Below are 19,683 nucleotides of genomic sequence, written 5' to 3'. Positions count from 1 at the left end.
TTTTTCGTAATTTAAGGACAAGACGTCTAACCGTATCTCTATGTGGAGGTGAAACGCCTGGGAATTTCTGTACAAATTGCCTACACACGTTTCGACACGAGTCTGTTTTCACGTAAGTGTCATACATAAAAATTCTTTGTTCTAACGTGAACCTTGCGGCTGGCACTCCAATCGACTGACACAACACACATACACACTGCAATAACACAAAAGTAGTATAAAATACAATAGCATGAGCACAAAAATCATACAAATGAAGAGGTTATTTGATTAAACAGCCCGATTTGGCTACACTTAAAATTATGCCAAGATGCCCAAGTGTGATATGCTCTTAATCCCAAGAACCCTGAATCCTAGTGTACAAATGAAGAACCCTCAACAGACAGATTTGCCTACACTTACAACTATGTCAAGTACCCATATGATCTTATTGCTTATAGTGTGCTATTCTGTCAAAATCCCAAGAATCCTGAATTCTAGTGTACAAATGAAGAACCCTCAACAGATTGATTCGGTCATGTGTACAAATGCTACATCTGTGAGATTGTTGTCCATAAGCTTGTTAAAAATATGTCCCTCTTGATATTATTATAGCTACACTTAAAACTAAGCCAAAAATGCTCATATCCTCATGCTCTAACAACTTATAGATCTAGTTCAATATAGGATTACCTTGGACAAAGGCAGTTGCAAATTGAATTGTTACGTGCTTTCTTTCTAATATTTGATCAGTTTTATTGCCCGGGGTAGTAATTGCTTAGCTCAGAAATGTATTAATTTTCCCGATCGAAATTGTCTGACAGACTAATACATTTCTGAGTTAAGTAATTGCTTAGGGGCTTAGGGGCTTTCATATTCCATTATTGATATGGCATTGACTCCAATTCACTGGAAGAGCATAAAACTTCAATTAATATTTCTGTGTAATAGGGGAAAATTCTTAGTAAAAGAATATTACCCTCTTGCATTACAGCATGCAAACCCGATTCTTTGCTCTGAAATAATATATACACAAGTAAGACTTTGAAGAAAATATTCACTGCAAAGCTGATATCCAGCTTAGAGCTCCCGGTCTGAAGACCGGTAGAGAGTGTGGGCATAGCTCTATGGCTTTTATGCCTTGTAATCAAGAGGCTCCTGGGCTCTGATACTCAGTAGAGTGTGGGCATAGTCCCATGGCCTATATGCCTTGTAATCAAAGGCTTCTGGGTTTGAGGCCTCCCCATGGAGAAGTATTAATATTTCTGCCTTGTAATCAAGGGCCCCGGGTTTGATACCTGGTAGAGAGTGTGGGCCTCCCTGATGGCAAAGTGTTGGTATTATATGCCTTGTAATCAAAGGCTCCTGGGTTTGAGGCCTCCCCATGGAGAAGTGCTAGTCTTGCTGTCTTGTAATCAAGAGGCTCCGGGTTTGAGACCTGGTTTAATGTGTGAGATTGAAATACATGTGGCAGAATAATATCCCCACACGTGAGACTTTGAGAATATTCACTGCTAGCTGATATCCAGCTGATAGCTTCCAGGTTTGATACCTGGTAAAGTGTGTTATACAACAGCATAATAGAGCAAAATTATTTTATATTGGGGATCACCAGAGCCTAGTTATTGCTGTTGTCTGGGTTTAAAAAGCACCAGCTCAGCCACTAACTGCTGTTATAATTGTTTTGGCATATTATCCATACTTCTGTTTTTTGAACCCCAAGAAATTTTATATAATAAACCAACAACAAAAATGCCAAATCAAAAATATTGTAATCAATGCAATAAGAATATATCCAGCCCTAATTGGGCTAAGCACCAAAAGAATTGTAATCCAGATAAATGCAGAACTCTCACAAAAATATGCCCAAAATGCCATAGAAAATATAGCATGGAATACTTCACATATAAACATATAGATACTTGTTCTGCACAGTCATCAACATTGCCAAACAAAATTGATTGGAAATATTGGTGTGATTGCTCTGTATAGCTTAGATTGCAAGGCTAAATTTTGCAATTTTCTAGACCAGGAGCTAGATATTGCACACCAGAAACAAGCCATAAAATGCCTCTCCACAAATTATGTGAGCATCATGGAGCACACAATAGGATTTTAATCCCTACCTTGTACAAGTGACCATGATTTGTGGTAACAAATTCAATATAACTATTTATTGTTTACCAAAAAACTTTCTTCAAAAATCTGTAATGCACCCAATTTGCACTCTGATCTGCAATAATATATATCCTGTACTCTGGAGAAAATTCATAGCAATTGCAGAACCAATAGTAAGAGCTGTTCTTTTGAAAGCTAACAAACATTCCCACAATTCTCCTAGATCTGTTGTATATAATTCTTTCAAACTTGCTGAGTATTTTCAGGGATATGTATTGAAAAACCCTGTCACTGGCAAGCACCCACTGCATCTCAGTCTCATTCTACACTGCAAACAGGTCATACTCGGACAGGCCAAAAAACCTAAGCTTGAAATTATTCACAAGTAAATCGGATTTTATGTATCTTGAAATGGATCTTCTCTCAAAAAATCCATACAGGCAGATATTTAACAACATATCTGTAAAAACATATTACACAGTCAATGATTGCTTCCCACAACTGCACATAATATTAGCCTCATGCAGTGATTCAATAATACACCTATAATTGCAATCCCTGAATTTTTGTCTCAAAAAATACAAAACAATCTCACTAATATGTATGTGCTCGTGGCATTCAACAAGATCCATATTGAAATCCTCACCACTGTACAAATTCCCATCATCTGTTGTGACAAATTTAACACTGTCACCTAGAAATATTTTGTTCGTCCTATTGAAATATTTGTAATGTGTCCAGTTCAAACTCTGATCTAAAATCATATACATACTGTACTCTCTGTTAAATTTATTGCAGCTGCTAAACCAATAACTTGCATATAATCTCAACATGCTAAGATTGTGGTAAGACTTGTTTTTCTAAAAACTAACAAACATCCCTACAATCCTCCTGTGCCTGTTGTAAACAATTCTTTCAAACTTGCTGATCATCTTCAGGAACAAATATTGGAAAATTCTATCACTGGCAAGCACCCACTGCATCTCAGTTTCATTTTGTACTGCAAAAGGTCATACTCAGACAGGCCAAAAAACCTGAGCTTGAATTCCTCAACAAGTGACTCGGATTTTATGTATCTTGAAATGCATCTCCTCTCAAAAAATTCCATACAATTCTGAATGCTACCCATATGTACAACACTATATAGAACAAAACAGGGTACATGTATAATTATTGCACAATTACCTTGAGCTATCTCTGCTGGGCTGCCTGCTGCAACTCTATGGCACAAAACCAGATTCCTGTACCTGAAATACATATCACACTGGGAGGCTGCACAATTGTTTTCCACAGTTGCATATGTCATGCAAATTATTCTCCTCCAGTGATTTAACAATACAATCACAAGTACAGTCTCTAAATTTTTGACTTAGGAAATACATAACAAGCTTATTCAAATATGTATAGTTTTTGCAACAGACAAAATCTGGATTGAAATTCTTACTATTGTATAGATGCACATTATCAGTTGTAACAAATTCAACCTTCTTATCTATAGACAGGTTGTTAATTTTATTTGAATATTTATAATGTCTCCAATTTACACTCTGAAATGTAGGAATGTACATATACTCTGCAAACAATTCACAGCAATTGTTGAACCAGTGACTGTCAAACAATTTTAACATGTAATAATAATAATAATAATGACTATCTGTATGAAAATTTACAAAACACCCAACAATCCTCCTGCCCCTGTTGTATGTAAATCCACTGCATCTCAGTTTCATTCTGCACAGCAAACAAGTCATACTCGGACAGGCCAGAAAACCTAAGCTTTAAATCATCAACAAGTAACTCAGATTTTATGTATTTCAAAATACATCTCTGTCAAAAAATCCTGTATCAGAATTATCCATGCAATAATATAAAATTTTCACAATTACCTTGCCTGCTGCCTTATATTGCTCAGTAATTGATGATTGTCAGGAATCTTGCCTGTTGTATCTATAAAAATAAATAATATTGTCAATTCATGTATTATTCTTTGTTCAAATCTGGATTATGATGTACTTTACAAACTTGTTTTACACCGAGATTTTAGAGAATTTTTTCCCACAGCTGCATGTATCATGTTGTTTTCTTCCAGTGATTCAACAACAATCAGAAGTACAATTTCTGCATGTTTTGAGTAGCATACAAGTTCTGGATTGAAATCCTCGCTACTGTACAAATTCCATCATCTGTTGTGCAAAAATTTATAGTGCAATTTGAACTCTGATCTGAAATTAGGTACAGTTTGTGAGTTGTTGAACCAGTGATTATCATATATTCTCAGTAGGGAGTTATAATAATAATAATAATAATAATAATTGTTTTTGTAAAAATTGACAAAGAATCCAACAATTCTCCTGTTGGAGAATGGAAGTATGGAATATTACAAGAATGTTGAGAGACAAGAACCACCCCAATATAGAGAGGTGGAAAGGGATTGTTGCTACTGCCCCTGTTAATCCTGAAACAGGATATTCTCAGTGCGGGCCTACAGTTTTGAAGGCCATGTTTGCCTTATTCTGTGTGATATCACTAATTTTGATTCTGGGCTGCTTATATTTCTGGGGGTGATCCAGCATAGGATACAGAACAACATACTCAAATTTTGAAAAAAATCAATAATTTTGTTTCTCTGATATCTCTGAAACTATTGATGCTAGAGACATGGGCTTGGTGATTTTTCATATGCATGCCAAAATGCAACTTTTTGATCTCTATAATTTTTCAAAAAAATCTTGTTGTTCTCTAGATCCTGAATAACTTGCCTATTTTTCAAGATAGAGTCATGGGAGTTGTGTATTTCAACTCTGTATGCTGTTTAGAAGTTTTGTGAAAAAATCGATAATGTTTTTGATTTTCTGATTTCTCAAACACTACAAGTGCTGTAGACCTGGAATCTTTTCAGGTGGATTCTGTGCATGATTCTCTATGTTTTAGGTCTCTATAATTTTTTTGATAGATGCAATATTTAAGCTTCAAATGTCCAATTTATGTCTGTTCTATAAATAGAATTTTATGAAAAGTGCAGTATTAAGAGTATTTTGAGAACTATGCATTCTGTGCCACTCCAGCAGGAAGATATCAACTTGTAGTACCCTACTGAACAACATACTCAAAATTTAAAAAAATCGATAATTTTTTGAATTTGATTATCTCAGAAACTATAGGTTATGGAGACCTGGAATCTTTTCAGATGTCATGCATACACAATTCTCTATGTTTTGTGCCTCTATAATTTTTTCAAAAAACTTGTAATTTTACCTATCTTCTTAAATAACTCAAAAATGATGTATGTACAATGCTTTGTTATATCTCTGAGCAAGGAATATACAAGCAATTAACATTAAAACCCCGCACTTAAATTAAAAGCCCTCTGCATGTCTTGGGTAATCAATATGCACTTAGACTAAAAGGCATAGGATCAATTTATCGATTGAAAGTATTGATGTTCTCTGAACAGTTTCAAAGGATTGTACATGTTCTCTCAGCTACATATTGTCTTATATTCAAAAACATTGTACAGTTTTAAGCGGTCATAACAGTTTTAATCAGTCACATGCCTGTAGAGTTTTAAGCAGTTGCCTGTACAGTTGTAAATATAGATAGGCATAAAACATAGAGAATTGTACAAGAGATTCCGGGTCTCTATCACTTATAGTTCAAATCTCAAACCCTGTGTTTGTTACATGCATCATTTTTCAAGCACATGGATAGAATTATAAGTTTTTTGAAAAAATTGTAGAGACATAAATTATAGAGAATTATACATGGATGACATCTGAAAAGATTCCCGGTGTCTATTGCCTATTATTTCTGAGATAATCAAATTCAAACAAATTATCGATTTTTTCAAAAACATGTAGAACAGCCAGGAGAGTTCAAATCTCAAACCCCCGTGCTTGTCACATACATCATTTTTGAGTTATTTAAGAAGATAGGTAAAATTACAAGTTTTTTGAAAAAATTATAGAGGCACAAAACAGAGAATTGTGTATGCATGACATATGAAAAGATTCCAGGTCTCCATCACCTATAGTTTCTGAGATAATCAAATTCAAAAAATTATCGATTTTTTAAAATTTTGAGTATGTTGTTCAGTAGGGTACCACAAGTTGATATCTTCCTGCTGGAGTGGCACAGAATGCATAGTTCTCAAAATACTCTTAATACTGCACTTTTCATAAAATTCTATTTATAGAACAGATATAAATTGGACATTTGAAGCTTAAATATTGCATCTATCAAAAAAATTATAGAGATCTAAAACATAGAGAATCATGCACAGAATCCACCTGAAAAGATTTCAGATCTCCAGCACTTGTAGTTTTTGAGAAATCACAAAATCAAAAAAAATATCGATTTTTTCACAAAACTTCTAAACAGCATACAGAGTTGAAATACACAACTCCCATGACTCTATCTTGAAAAATAGGCAAGTTATTCAGGATCTAGAGAACAACAAGATTTTTTGAAAAATTATAGAGATCAAAATGCTGCATTTTGGCTTGCATATGAAAAATCACCAAACCCCATGTCTCTAGCATCAATAGTTTCAGAAATATCAGAGAAACAAAATTATTGATTTTTTCAAAATTTGAGTATGTTGTTCTGTATCCTATGCTGGATCACCCCCAGAAATATAAGCAGCCCAGAATCAAAATTAGTGATATCACACAGAATAAGGCAAACATGGCCTTCAAAACTGTAGGCCCGCACTGAGAATATCCTGTTTCAGGATTAACAGGGGCAGTAGCAACAATCCCTTTCCACCTCTCTATATTGGGGTGGTTCTTGTCTCTCAACATTCTTGTAATATTCCATACTTCCATTCTCCAACAGGAGAATTGTTGGATTCTTTGTCAATTTTTACAAAAACAATTATTATTATTATTATTATTATTATAACTCCCTACTGAGAATATATGATAATCACTGGTTCAACAACTCACAAACTGTACCTAATTTCAGATCAGAGTTCAAATTGCACTATAAATTTTTGCACAACAGATGATGGAATTTGTACAGTAGCGAGGATTTCAATCCAGAACTTGTATGCTACTCAAAACATGCAGAAATTGTACTTCTGATTGTTGTTGAATCACTGGAAGAAAACAACATGATACATGCAGCTGTGGGAAAAAATTCTCTAAAATCTCGGTGTAAAACAAGTTTGTAAAGTACATCATAATCCAGATTTGAACAAAGAATAATACATGAATTGACAATATTATTTATTTTTATAGATACAACAGGCAAGATTCCTGACAATCATCAATTACTGAGCAATATAAGGCAGCAGGCAAGGTAATTGTGAAAATTTTATATTATTGCATGGATAATTCTGATACAGGATTTTTTGACAGAGATGTATTTTGAAATACATAAAATCTGAGTTACTTGTTGATGATTTAAAGCTTAGGTTTTCTGGCCTGTCCGAGTATGACTTGTTTGCTGTGCAGAATGAAACTGAGATGCAGTGGATTTACATACAACAGGGGCAGGAGGATTGTTGGGTGTTTTGTAAATTTTCATACAGATAGTCATTATTATTATTATTATTACATGTTAAAATTGTTTGACAGTCACTGGTTCAACAATTGCTGTGAATTGTTTGCAGAGTATATGTACATTCCTACATTTCAGAGTGTAAATTGGAGACATTATAAATATTCAAATAAAATTAACAACCTGTCTATAGATAAGAAGGTTGAATTTGTTACAACTGATAATGTGCATCTATACAATAGTAAGAATTTCAATCCAGATTTTGTCTGTTGCAAAAACTATACATATTTGAATAAGCTTGTTATGTATTTCCTAAGTCAAAAATTTAGAGACTGTACTTGTGATTGTATTGTTAAATCACTGGAGGAGAATAATTTGCATGACATATGCAACTGTGGAAAACAATTGTGCAGCCTCCCAGTGTGATATGTATTTCAGGTACAGGAATCTGGTTTTGTGCCATAGAGTTGCAGCAGGCAGCCCAGCAGAGATAGCTCAAGGTAATTGTGCAATAATTATACATGTACCCTGTTTTGTTCTATATAGTGTTGTACATATGGGTAGCATTCAGAATTGTATGGAATTTTTTGAGAGGAGATGCATTTCAAGATACATAAAATCCGAGTCACTTGTTGAGGAATTCAAGCTCAGGTTTTTTGGCCTGTCTGAGTATGACCTTTTGCAGTACAAAATGAAACTGAGATGCAGTGGGTGCTTGCCAGTGATAGAATTTTCCAATATTTGTTCCTGAAGATGATCAGCAAGTTTGAAAGAATTGTTTACAACAGGCACAGGAGGATTGTAGGGATGTTTGTTAGTTTTTAGAAAAACAAGTCTTACCACAATCTTAGCATGTTGAGATTATATGCAAGTTATTGGTTTAGCAGCTGCAATAAATTTAACAGAGAGTACAGTATGTATATGATTTTAGATCAGAGTTTGAACTGGACACATTACAAATATTTCAATAGGACGAACAAAATATTTCTAGGTGACAGTGTTAAATTTGTCACAACAGATGATGGGAATTTGTACAGTGGTGAGGATTTCAATATGGATCTTGTTGAATGCCACGAGCACATACATATTAGTGAGATTGTTTTGTATTTTTTGAGACAAAAATTCAGGGATTGCAATTATAGGTGTATTATTGAATCACTGCATGAGGCTAATATTATGTGCAGTTGTGGGAAGCAATCATTGACTGTGTAATATGTTTTTACAGATATGTTGTTAAATATCTGCCTGTATGGATTTTTTGAGAGAAGATCCATTTCAAGATACATAAAATCCGATTTACTTGTGAATAATTTCAAGCTTAGGTTTTTTGGCCTGTCCGAGTATGACCTGTTTGCAGTGTAGAATGAGACTGAGATGCAGTGGGTGCTTGCCAGTGACAGGGTTTTTCAATACATATCCCTGAAAATACTCAGCAAGTTTGAAAGAATTATATACAACAGATCTAGGAGAATTGTGGGAATGTTTGTTAGCTTTCAAAAGAACAGCTCTTACTATTGGTTCTGCAATTGCTATGAATTTTCTCCAGAGTACAGGATATATATTATTGCAGATCAGAGTGCAAATTGGGTGCATTACAGATTTTTGAAGAAAGTTTTTTGGTAAACAATAAATAGTTATATTGAATTTGTTACCACAAATCATGGTCACTTGTACAAGGTAGGGATTAAAATCCTATTGTGTGCTCCATGATGCTCACATAATTTGTGGAGAGGCATTTTATGGCTTGTTTCTGGTGTGCAATATCTAGCTCCTGGTCTAGAAAATTGCAAAATTTAGCCTTGCAATCTAAGCTATACAGAGCAATCACACCAATATTTCCAATCAATTTTGTTTGGCAATGTTGATGACTGTGCAGAACAAGTATCTATATGTTTATATGTGAAGTATTCCATGCTATATTTTCTATGGCATTTTGGGCATATTTTTGTGAGAGTTCTGCATTTATCTGGATTACAATTCTTTTGGTGCTTAGCCCAATTAGGGCTGGATATATTCTTATTGCATTGATTACAATATTTTTGATTTGGCATTTTTGTTGTTGGTTTATTATATAAAATTTCTTGGGGTTCAAAAAAACAGAAGTATGAATAATATGCCAAAACAATTATAACAGCAGTTAGTGGCTGAGCTGGTGCTTTTTAAACCCAGACAACAGCAATAACTAGGCTCTGGTGATCCCCAATATAAAATAATTTTGCTCTATTATGCTGTTGTATAACACACTTTACCAGGTATCAAACCTGGAAGCTATCAGCTGGATATCAGCTAGCAGTGAATATTCTCAAAGTCTCACGTGTGGGGATATTATTCTGCTACATGTATTTCAATCTCACACATTTTACCAGGTCTCAAACCCGGAGCCTCTTGATTACAAGACAGCAAGACTAGCACTTCTCCATGGGGAGGCCTCAAACCCAGGAGCCTTTGATTACAAGGCATATAATACCAACACTTTGCCATCAGGGAGGCCCACACTCTCTACCAGGTATCAAACCCGGGGCCCTTGATTACAAGGCAGAAATATTAACACTTCTCCATGGGGAGGCCTCAAACCCAGAAGCCTTTGATTACAAGGCATATAGGCCATGGGACTATGCCCACACTCTACTGAGTATCAGAGCCCAGGAGCCTCTTGATTACAAGGCATAAAAGCCATAGAGCTATGCCCACACTCTCTACCGGTCTTCAGACCGGGAGCTCTAAGCTGGATATCAGCTTTGCAGTGAATATTTTCTTCAAAGTCTTACTTGTATATATATTATTTCAGAGCAAAGAATCGGGTTTGCATGCTGTAATGCAAGAGGGTAATATTCTTTTACTAAGAATTTTCCCCTATTATACAGAAATATTAATTGAAGTTTTATGCTCTTCCAGTGAATTGGAGTCAATGCCATATCAATAATGGAATATGAAAGCCCCTAAGCCCCTAAGCAATTACTTAACTCAGAAATGTATTAGTCTGTCAGACAATTTCGATCGGGAAAATTAATACATTTCTGAGCTAAGCAATTACTACCCCGGGCAATAAAACTGATCAAAGATTAGAAAGAAAGCACGTAACAATTCAATTTGCAACTACCTTTGTCCAAGGTAATCCTATATTGAATTAGATCTATAAGTTGTTAGAGCATGAGGATATGAGCATTTTTGGCTTAGTTTTAAGTGTAGCTATAATAATATCAAGAGGGACATATTTTTAACAAGCTTATGGACAACAATCTCACAGATGTAGCATTTGTACACATGACCGAATCAATCTGTTGAGGGTTCTTCATTTGTACACTAGAATTCAGGATTCTTGGGATTTTGACAGAATAGCACACTATAAGCAATAAGATCATATGGGTACTTGACATAGTTGTAAGTGTAGGCAAATCTGTCTGTTGAGGGTTCTTCATTTGTACACTAGGATTCAGAGTTCTTGGGATTAAGAGCATATCACACTTGAAGAATTGGGGCATATGGGCATCTTGGCATAATTTTAAGTGTAGCCAAATCGGGCTGTTTAATCAAATAACCTCTTCATTTGTATGATTTTTGTGCTCATCCTATTGTATTGTATTTTATACAAGTAACGGCAAGTAACCAAGAATAACACTCTTACGCACAGTACGAAATTAACACGCTCTTGGTTTACATCTGCCTGCCACTATATTCACAGCTCTGTAGTCGCGAAGGAACAAAAAACTTGAGCTAGGAGATTTCGGATTGCAAGGAAGCTCACGAACATCATTAGCTTTTAACGGTTCGTCTGCAGCGTAATCTTGATACAGTGTTGCACATTCGAAACCTCCAAACGATCCCCATCGACACAAAACTCTTTCAAGGATATAAACTTAAGCAGGACGTTACTGGTCAAAACTATGATTAAAATGTTTTACAGAGTATTATCTGTGGCTCTTAATATAATTTCTAAAGCGTATTTATTTGTGTATATAAGGGTGGAACTTGGAAGAATTACAGAAGAACTTTTGCGTGTTATAACACAGGTTAGTGCTCGTTTTGCAAGATGTCCACAAAAATATGCGGGCATTACAGGCCTCAAATGTCGGCATCTCCGTCAGCGCCGCCCGCCACGTTTCTCCCGATCTCTCGGCTGCAGATCGAAATTGACGCACGGTAGTTTCTCCTGATTTCATTTTTTCCCACCAACAAAACAACGAGCAGTACAATGGTTGATAACTGAATACTTATTATATGTATTTCACGAGAGCAGTTTTCAGAAACAATTCAGTATCTTCTTGCAAGAACAATAAGAAAAAATTCATCTCCAAACAAGGAAGAAATGGTATGCAAATTTCTTAATAGTGCTTTATACTTAATTTAGGTCAAACAAAAATGTAAAGGTTTCTACCAGATAGAAATACAAATTGTAATAGCAGTAATACACTTATGTAAACAACAATGTAATTCCATAACTTGTATAGCAGAATGAGACAATAAAAAAAAGTGGTTAGCACATCGCGCTCCGACGCCAAGGCTCCCGGGTTCGAATCCCGTTTGGGCATGGTTTGTTTGTGAATGTCCGTTCATCAATTTCATCATTTCATATCTCATCCCCACCTACGCAAATTAGCCAAGAGGCACAAAACGCGACGTAAAATAAACTAAATCAAACAAACAAACAAATTAACTCATTCCTTTACAATTTTAACACACAACTTACAATGTTGGCAAATAACGACAACAGATCTTTAAAAATCTAGATGCCCCAAAAGATATGGATTTCACAAAATCATATGTGGTCACCTTAAACTGAACATTAACAAATATTAGTCGCATGCTCTATCTGTACAAAAATATTTCTTACTCATAATAACAAATGAACATTTACTCACGTGCGGGGAACAATGATCTGATATTGCCGCACATCTCAGGAATGACGTCATCAAGTCTCCAATTATGTTCGTCTTACAATGCCACAAATGGAAATATCGAAAAACAACATGTTGTCAACTGCAATATTCGTGATAGAAAGGAGTCGACTCAACGGAAAAACTTCTGAGCCCGTTCTATCATTGACTTGGCAAATGACGACGCGGTGTGCGAAAGGAGTATGGAAGGAGGAAGAACTACTCCCTATGCCCCCACGTCAAATCACCGTCGCTGTCAATATATTGAAATATTAATATGATACTGTAAAATAAAGTTCTAAATCCGTCACTTCGTTTTCAAGTCCATTGCAGATAATTCGGTGCTAACATGTTACACCCTCACCACCTGACGGCCCAGCATTGCAGTACAGTCGGGATTGACAGCCCCTATCGAATGCAACAAAATCGACTTTCCCACAAATTTGTTTAATATTTTGGATTTGTGCAATGCAAATAGATCGGATATTAAGTTGACTAATGAACATGACATAACATTTTTATACTCTTTACTCTTTCACTTCCTTTAACGTCGCATCGTATCACCACTGCTTTTCTAACTGTTCATAGATTGTGTAGCATATGAAATTAAAATGGACCAGGATTCAATCCCATGTATGGGAGTGCGAAGTATTTACCAGTCTTTATGTATGCAGACGACATAGTCATCTTGTCACAATAGAGACAATAGAGGGTTTACAAAGGGAAAAAAACCGTTGCTTTCAAAAATGGTACATATTTAACAGACAGGAGACATGGACATACGGGGGAATTTACATACCTGGGGTCAACACTCTTCATGACAGGAAGCAGGACACACCACATAAGAGCAAGAAAAACTAAAAAAAATAATTAAAATAGAACAAGTCATAAGGACAATAAATAAAGTACCTCAAATGTCTTTCCCGATCATTCAAAACTTCTATTTATCAATAATATTAGGAACATATAACTATATGGTGGTTAAGAGGGTACCACACAACAACCGGAACACAAACAGAATTTTATAAGAGGGTAATGGGCGCAAGCAGATATATATAGAAAGAGAGAGAGAGAGAGAGAGAGAGAGAGAAAGACAAAACCACGGCCAACTGTGGGATCCTCAAGAAATTGGGCTTGAACAGAGACACGGCACAAGCACGGATGAGGGTTGTTTAATATTGGATGCGATTATCACAAGAGGCCCAAACTACGCTGAGAAAACAATGTTTGGAAATACAGAAATACAGAATACAGAAAAGGGAGGAAACCGTTCACAATTGGAGTTGGGAAGTGAAAAATCTCCTATACAATAGCGCAATGTATTGGGTATGGGAAGAGGGAGGAGTGGGGAGCATTTCAACAGAAAACGAAATCAGAGCAGACTGCGAAACGAAGACCTCAATCAGGGAACAGCTAAGAGTAAGAGAAGGGGGGGAGATCGAAATATATCAATGTTGTGGGGAAAAGAAAAGAAACGCGCTGGCATGGTTCAGACTAGGTGGATGGAAACAATTAAGGAAGAGAAACGAAGCAGGGAAAGTATATGTTCTTTGTGCGATTGAGAGGAGACGGACGAGCATATCCTACTGAACTGCCCCTCTACACGAGACGTAAGGGACAAGTGGCTGAACCTAACAAGGAAGGAGGTGATAGAAATGGTAGACGACAGAATAAAGATACAAGAAGTGGAACAGCAAGTGGGGAAATTCCTGGGAGAAGTAAGAGAAGTGAAAGATTGAAACAGAGTACAGTCATATAGAAACTGGAGTCGAATTGAGCCGGACACATAACTTTATTTGTATATGCAATATTTGGATTGTTAAACTATACATTTTACGTTTAATTTTTGGTATCTAATCAACTATTAGGAGTTATTTGTATACTAACGTAAGGAGAGGGATGTAAATACACAATTTTGAAGGAAGAGAAAGTGTGTGTAAAGAAACATTTATGTAGTGCGTACAGCTCGCACAAGGAAAATGTAAATACATACTAAAATTGTACAAAGTCGCGTTTCTACCTTTTCGGTTAGTCGCGACGATGAATGAAGATATAATGGTTGAAATGGGACGTGCATGTCATTTTATATATTCCACATTGACCTCCCTTTCTTCATGACGCTTCACACTGACCACTCCTGCATGGAGGTTAGCCTGCGTGTTAACGGTGTCCTCGATTTGTTTCGGTAATTTACAACGTTGATTTGTCACATTATATAAGGCGATTTTTACATCTGCACTACTCAAAATGACTTCTGTGTGGCTACCTTTCTTCAATATTATTGTTCTCTACAAACTTTCGGAAGCCTCAATACACCGTCTCATACATTAGCGTGTATTTATGAATTGAGCCGGCGAGCGATTATTGAACGTATCTCAGAAATATGTAGCTTGAAGAGTGCTGTATAAACTATGAGATGACTCGTGTCTCTGGCTATTACCTTTCCGGTTTGATTTGATATGTTTTAGTTCATATTACGTCGTTTTTTGTCAATTTTGGCTAACCGCGAACACGATGAATGATGATGATATGGTGAGACGGATGAAGGGACAATATGGACGACAACACGAGCTCCACAGAGGATTATACTGACCGTGAGTCCAGGCACCAGAGCCTCGGTAGTCTTCAAAATGCAGTCCAAGGTGCACTACTTGGAAGTGAGGGCCTTTTCCGGTGAAATGGTTTCGTAGGGTTAACAGTATTACCTCCGTAAATGATCTCACGGATTTGTTGAAGGCCTGAACCTACCATTAGATAAGCAACACATCTCAGGAAACTGATCTTCATATGAAGACCACCCAGCCTTAATATATACTGCTTCAGATGGCTATCTGAGTTCTCTTTGGCTTCCATACAGTGTGCTTTCAGATATATTGGTTGATCAATGTGATGATATTTGTTTGATTTACATCTTTGAGTGCATACAAATCTAGTGCAATGTGCATTCAATGCATATCTGGAAGTTCGTACGTACCCAATAGGACCATGTAATGTGAATAGTTTACCAAAGAGGAATAGAGATGGCAGCACCAGGCGTGCAAGATTAAGAATTAGCGTAATATATGTGAATAACCTTATTAATAAGAACAAAGCAAATTGGAAAGATGAAAAACAATAGAATCTGATATATGAAGGCAAAGAATACATATAAAAGAAAAAAAATAATGTATATACTTGATAATTCAAACTAAACTTATTACGTAAATTAATCAGGAAAGTAAAGAAGTGAAAGCACTGCTTTGTGTCTGAACAGATTTTGAATCTGTTTGATTTGATTTACCTTTCCAATAGTAGAAATTTTGTTTACTCTAGTGTCGGCTAGTTCCAGTCGACCTCCACAGCAATTTTGGTTGCGCGTTTCAGCCGTGGCACCTACTTGGATGCGCGTGTCAGTCGTTTGACACCAAGTACACCCTAGGTTGGACACTACTTTACTATACCTGAGACACCTGGGAATCATTTCTCTCGCACTTTTTTACATTGCTAACGTACTATTCTGAATTCCGGAACACTTATTTAGGGGAAATAATTGTATTTGTTAGGAAAGTAATGTATATTTCTTCCATTTACGAGTACTTACTGTTCTTGTTTATTTCCACACACAACATGGCGATAGCTTACCGTTGATCGTTCCTTGAGCCAGACAAACCATTGACGTTAGCCCAAAAATTCACGATAGCCCCACAAACCATCACGGGGACGAGGTATGCCTACTGGGTTAGGTTAGGCCTGTTAGGTTTGGTTCCATTAGCACTCCTTTCGTTCAATTTAGCATATACGGACAATACGAGAGCATATTGTGCTCTCATGCAGGAAGCAAATGGCGGCAGCAGCAATAGCGCGTCGGAAATAGATTTTCGTACAAAACCACATGCATTCGCATTAAAATGAATCAAAATTACATTCCCGAACATCAACAACGCTACTGAAAATGATTTGCGTAAGTACTTTCTCCTGTAAATTTGAAGAAATCTGTCTCAGGTATAGTAAAGTGTTACCCATACTTAGTGTTGGCGCCTTCAAATCGGATCCAGAGGAAGGAAATTAGTATAGTTCCCAAAGCCTAAGGCGAAATGCTGTGAGAAGGATAAAGTAATCCCCAAATCTTAGAAAAAGCTGAAATAGATGGAAATTAAGAAGAAAGTCCATATCCAAACCATCTACGAAGAATGAAATCCAGATCCAGACTGTACATTAAGGAGGAAGTCCCGATCCAGATCGTCCACTAAGAAGGAAGTCCATATCCAGATCGTCCATTGAGAAGGAAGTCCATATAGATGAATATTGAAATCAAGAAGAGAAATAATAAAAAGCATATTGAGATTAAAATTGACTGTGAATGAAAATTACACGAGAATGTAGCTTATCAGATCAAATAAATTCCAAAACGCCTTAGCCAGAGACACAAGGGATCATTCATAGTATATGAAGCACTCTTCAAGCTACTTGAAGCAGCAAAGTGCATGTTGCAAATGAACTTATTTCAGAGATACGTTCAATAATCGTTGGACTGTTCAATTCAGAAGTAGACGCTAATGCAATACATTAGCATGGTCGATATTCTTCCGATTTTCTTTAAAGCCGAGCGTATTGGGATGTAGAGTTTACATCTTCAACCAGTTATGCGTATGTTCTCCTTTTGCTGCATCAGTGGGAACACCTGTGCTACAAGTGCACGTCTCTATGTACAGGAAATGATTAAATTTAACATGTTAGCACCAGGTATCTATGAAATATTCTCCAATGACTCAATGGCAAAGTGACCGATTAAAAACTTTATCATAATAGTTCAATGTATTGACAGTGGCGGCTATTAGACGTGGGGCATGGGTAGCAGTCCCTCTCATATAAACATTTGTCCACTCACTATGGTATCTTAATGACCTTGCCTACCAGTGGATTTCACACAAAATCATTTGTCCGAATTCCATTTTCAATACGATTCTTTCTAATTTCAGTATATAGAAAATAAACTGTCCAAGTCCTTCCCCCCCCCCTCCCTTGCTCAGTTCAGACACCTAATCGCTGCTACTGTGTGTATACATTTTTAAACAACAAAAACAACAAGTAACAAACGCCAGTGAACGAAATACTTCAGAAAACAATGTATTATGAGCAATATCATAAGAAATGGAACACATAAGATAAAAGGAAGCTTTGCTTTAAAATACATATCTCCTCAACCATTGACACTTATACCACGAAATAAAAAGCAATCTCTAAAGGAAATCATAAGCTATAGATTTTGTTCAGTGATTTTTGGATGTACATTATATAGTTTTTTTCAATATTTGCTGTTCTCTTTGTGTCAGAAACCAACTTTTACCTAATTGTAAATACGAAAGAAAATATTTGAACCTTTCTAATTCAATTAAGATATCTGGTAGCTCTATCAAACAAAAAAACATAATTTCGCAAATTTTCTGTTCTTTCATTTTGGTTATCTTCACATTTTGCGTACATACAATGTACCGTTTTCGATATATTACAATATTTTAGTTTTCAAGGTAAATCCTTGCCGTCATTTTCCAAGATGGCGGATTTTCCCCAAAATATTTGGATGATGGATACTTAATATATTATTCACGACACCACTACGCACAATCTGGCACAAAAAAACATTTGTGTTGAAATTATTTCCGGGTAAAATCGATTATTTCCTCTGCTATTAATAATGTATGTAGAGGTAATAAATGTCTAATTACCATTTTTAGACTTCGTTTTAAGAGTTTTTTAAAGTCAAAGATAGTATTCGGCTTTCATTTTGTGGGAGATTACATTTACTACGTTTGCTTCTCTCGATCTCCTTTGCTTTCATTTGTCTTTCCTTATTATCTCAGGGAGAGGCCTTAGTCCCATCGTCCCTCTTGCGTGTAGTAATTGGCATTAATGAAATATATATCATCAATTGCCATCACCCTTGTTTCTTAATTCAAGTTAATGTTGGATATACTTTGTTCACAGTGAAGGTGAAAATAAGTGAAATACCAAAGTGTTATGTGGCTCACAAACAATAGCATGATATTATTCAATACATTTAAATATTTATCACACCGTCTATAGTATAGTAGTTTTACTTTTCTTCCCATGTCGATTACAGATTCTGCTTTCTTCCCCTAGCATCTTTAGCAGGGCTTTTTGCCACATTTCAAATTTTGCATCAAGAGAAGAGTGGGACTTCCTGTTCGAGAGGTATCTCAATCTACCGAGCTCTTACGACTCTGACAACAGAGACCACTTCCTTTCGACGTTGGCTTCCTGTGGTAGGGACGATTATAAGGTTCAGAGGTGAGTAATGGATTTAACTCTGTATAACTCGCTGAAGATTTTAACTTAAGCCCGATTTAGACGGAAGCCTTTCTTTTAGCATATATGCTTTAAAAAATCTTATAGCATTTTTATGACAGGCAGTGCTTTACACGGTAGCCTTTCATGTAACATTTCCGCTTGCAAATGCGATGCGAAGCGTGCAGAAAACATTAGATACTCTTCAGCACGAATGGCATACGAGTCATCCGGTATTCACTTAGTAACTAATAAATGAAAAGACGAAGAGATGTAATTTATAGGAGGACTGATTATTTAATTTACGAGATACCGTGGAAACAGTGTGAAACCCATCATATTTTTTGTAGCGTTGAGTAACCATAAATTTCACCTATATATTGAGATATTTCTGACAGCGGTCGGTGTTTACTCTTCTGTACGTATACTGATATAAAGCACGAATTTAAGCAGCGCCATTGATTTGTACCTAAAATGGTTACGTATTAAATATTTTTCCACTCGGTTGAATAGTTATCGGCTTTCAAAAATGAGTAGTGATGCATTGTCTTCATATCCTTCGGTAACCATTACATCTAAACTCGTGATCTAAAGCTCGCAGGCTGATTGGTTGAAGTACTCGAAATGCTAAGAAAATTAGAATCGATTCTATCTATAAAAAGGTCTTGGAATATGCTATGGCAACAAAATGATATAAGATTTCACTCTACACGGTAGAATTAAGAAAATGTTAAGAAAAATGTCAAGGAAAATGCTTTCGTCTAGAGCGGAACTTGGGTTATCACAAAACAAAAAGATACGAGGTAATTCATGATCTCCATTAGTGTATTTAGCAAGAGAAGCACGAGTAAATATTATTGAAAGTAATGATATAATTATATCCCAATAAACAAAAGAAAATATTTGAACATCATAAGATAGAATTCTC

General features: G+C 36.0%; 1 protein-coding gene across 1 annotated transcript in view; it reads left to right on the top strand.

The window, feature by feature from the left end:
* The window catches only part of LOC145986690 (aminopeptidase N-like), a 120,197-nt gene that overhangs the window by 71,946 nt on the left and 28,568 nt on the right, over nucleotides 1-19,683 (top strand). Inside the window, exon 8 of the mRNA XM_083121003.1 lies at nucleotides 18,591-18,758. Within this exon, the coding sequence (XP_082977129.1) occupies nucleotides 18,591-18,758 (168 nt within the window). The remainder of the gene's footprint in view (nucleotides 1-18,590; nucleotides 18,759-19,683) is intronic.

The sequence above is a fragment of the Lepisma saccharinum genome, chromosome 4 (assembly GCF_977018435.1).
Source record: "Lepisma saccharinum chromosome 4, izLepSacc3.1, whole genome shotgun sequence".
NCBI classification, from domain to species: Eukaryota; Metazoa; Arthropoda; class Insecta; order Zygentoma; family Lepismatidae; genus Lepisma; species Lepisma saccharinum.
The sequence above is the reverse complement of the archived record's forward strand: the minus strand, read 5'-3'. Positions and strand labels throughout refer to the sequence as shown.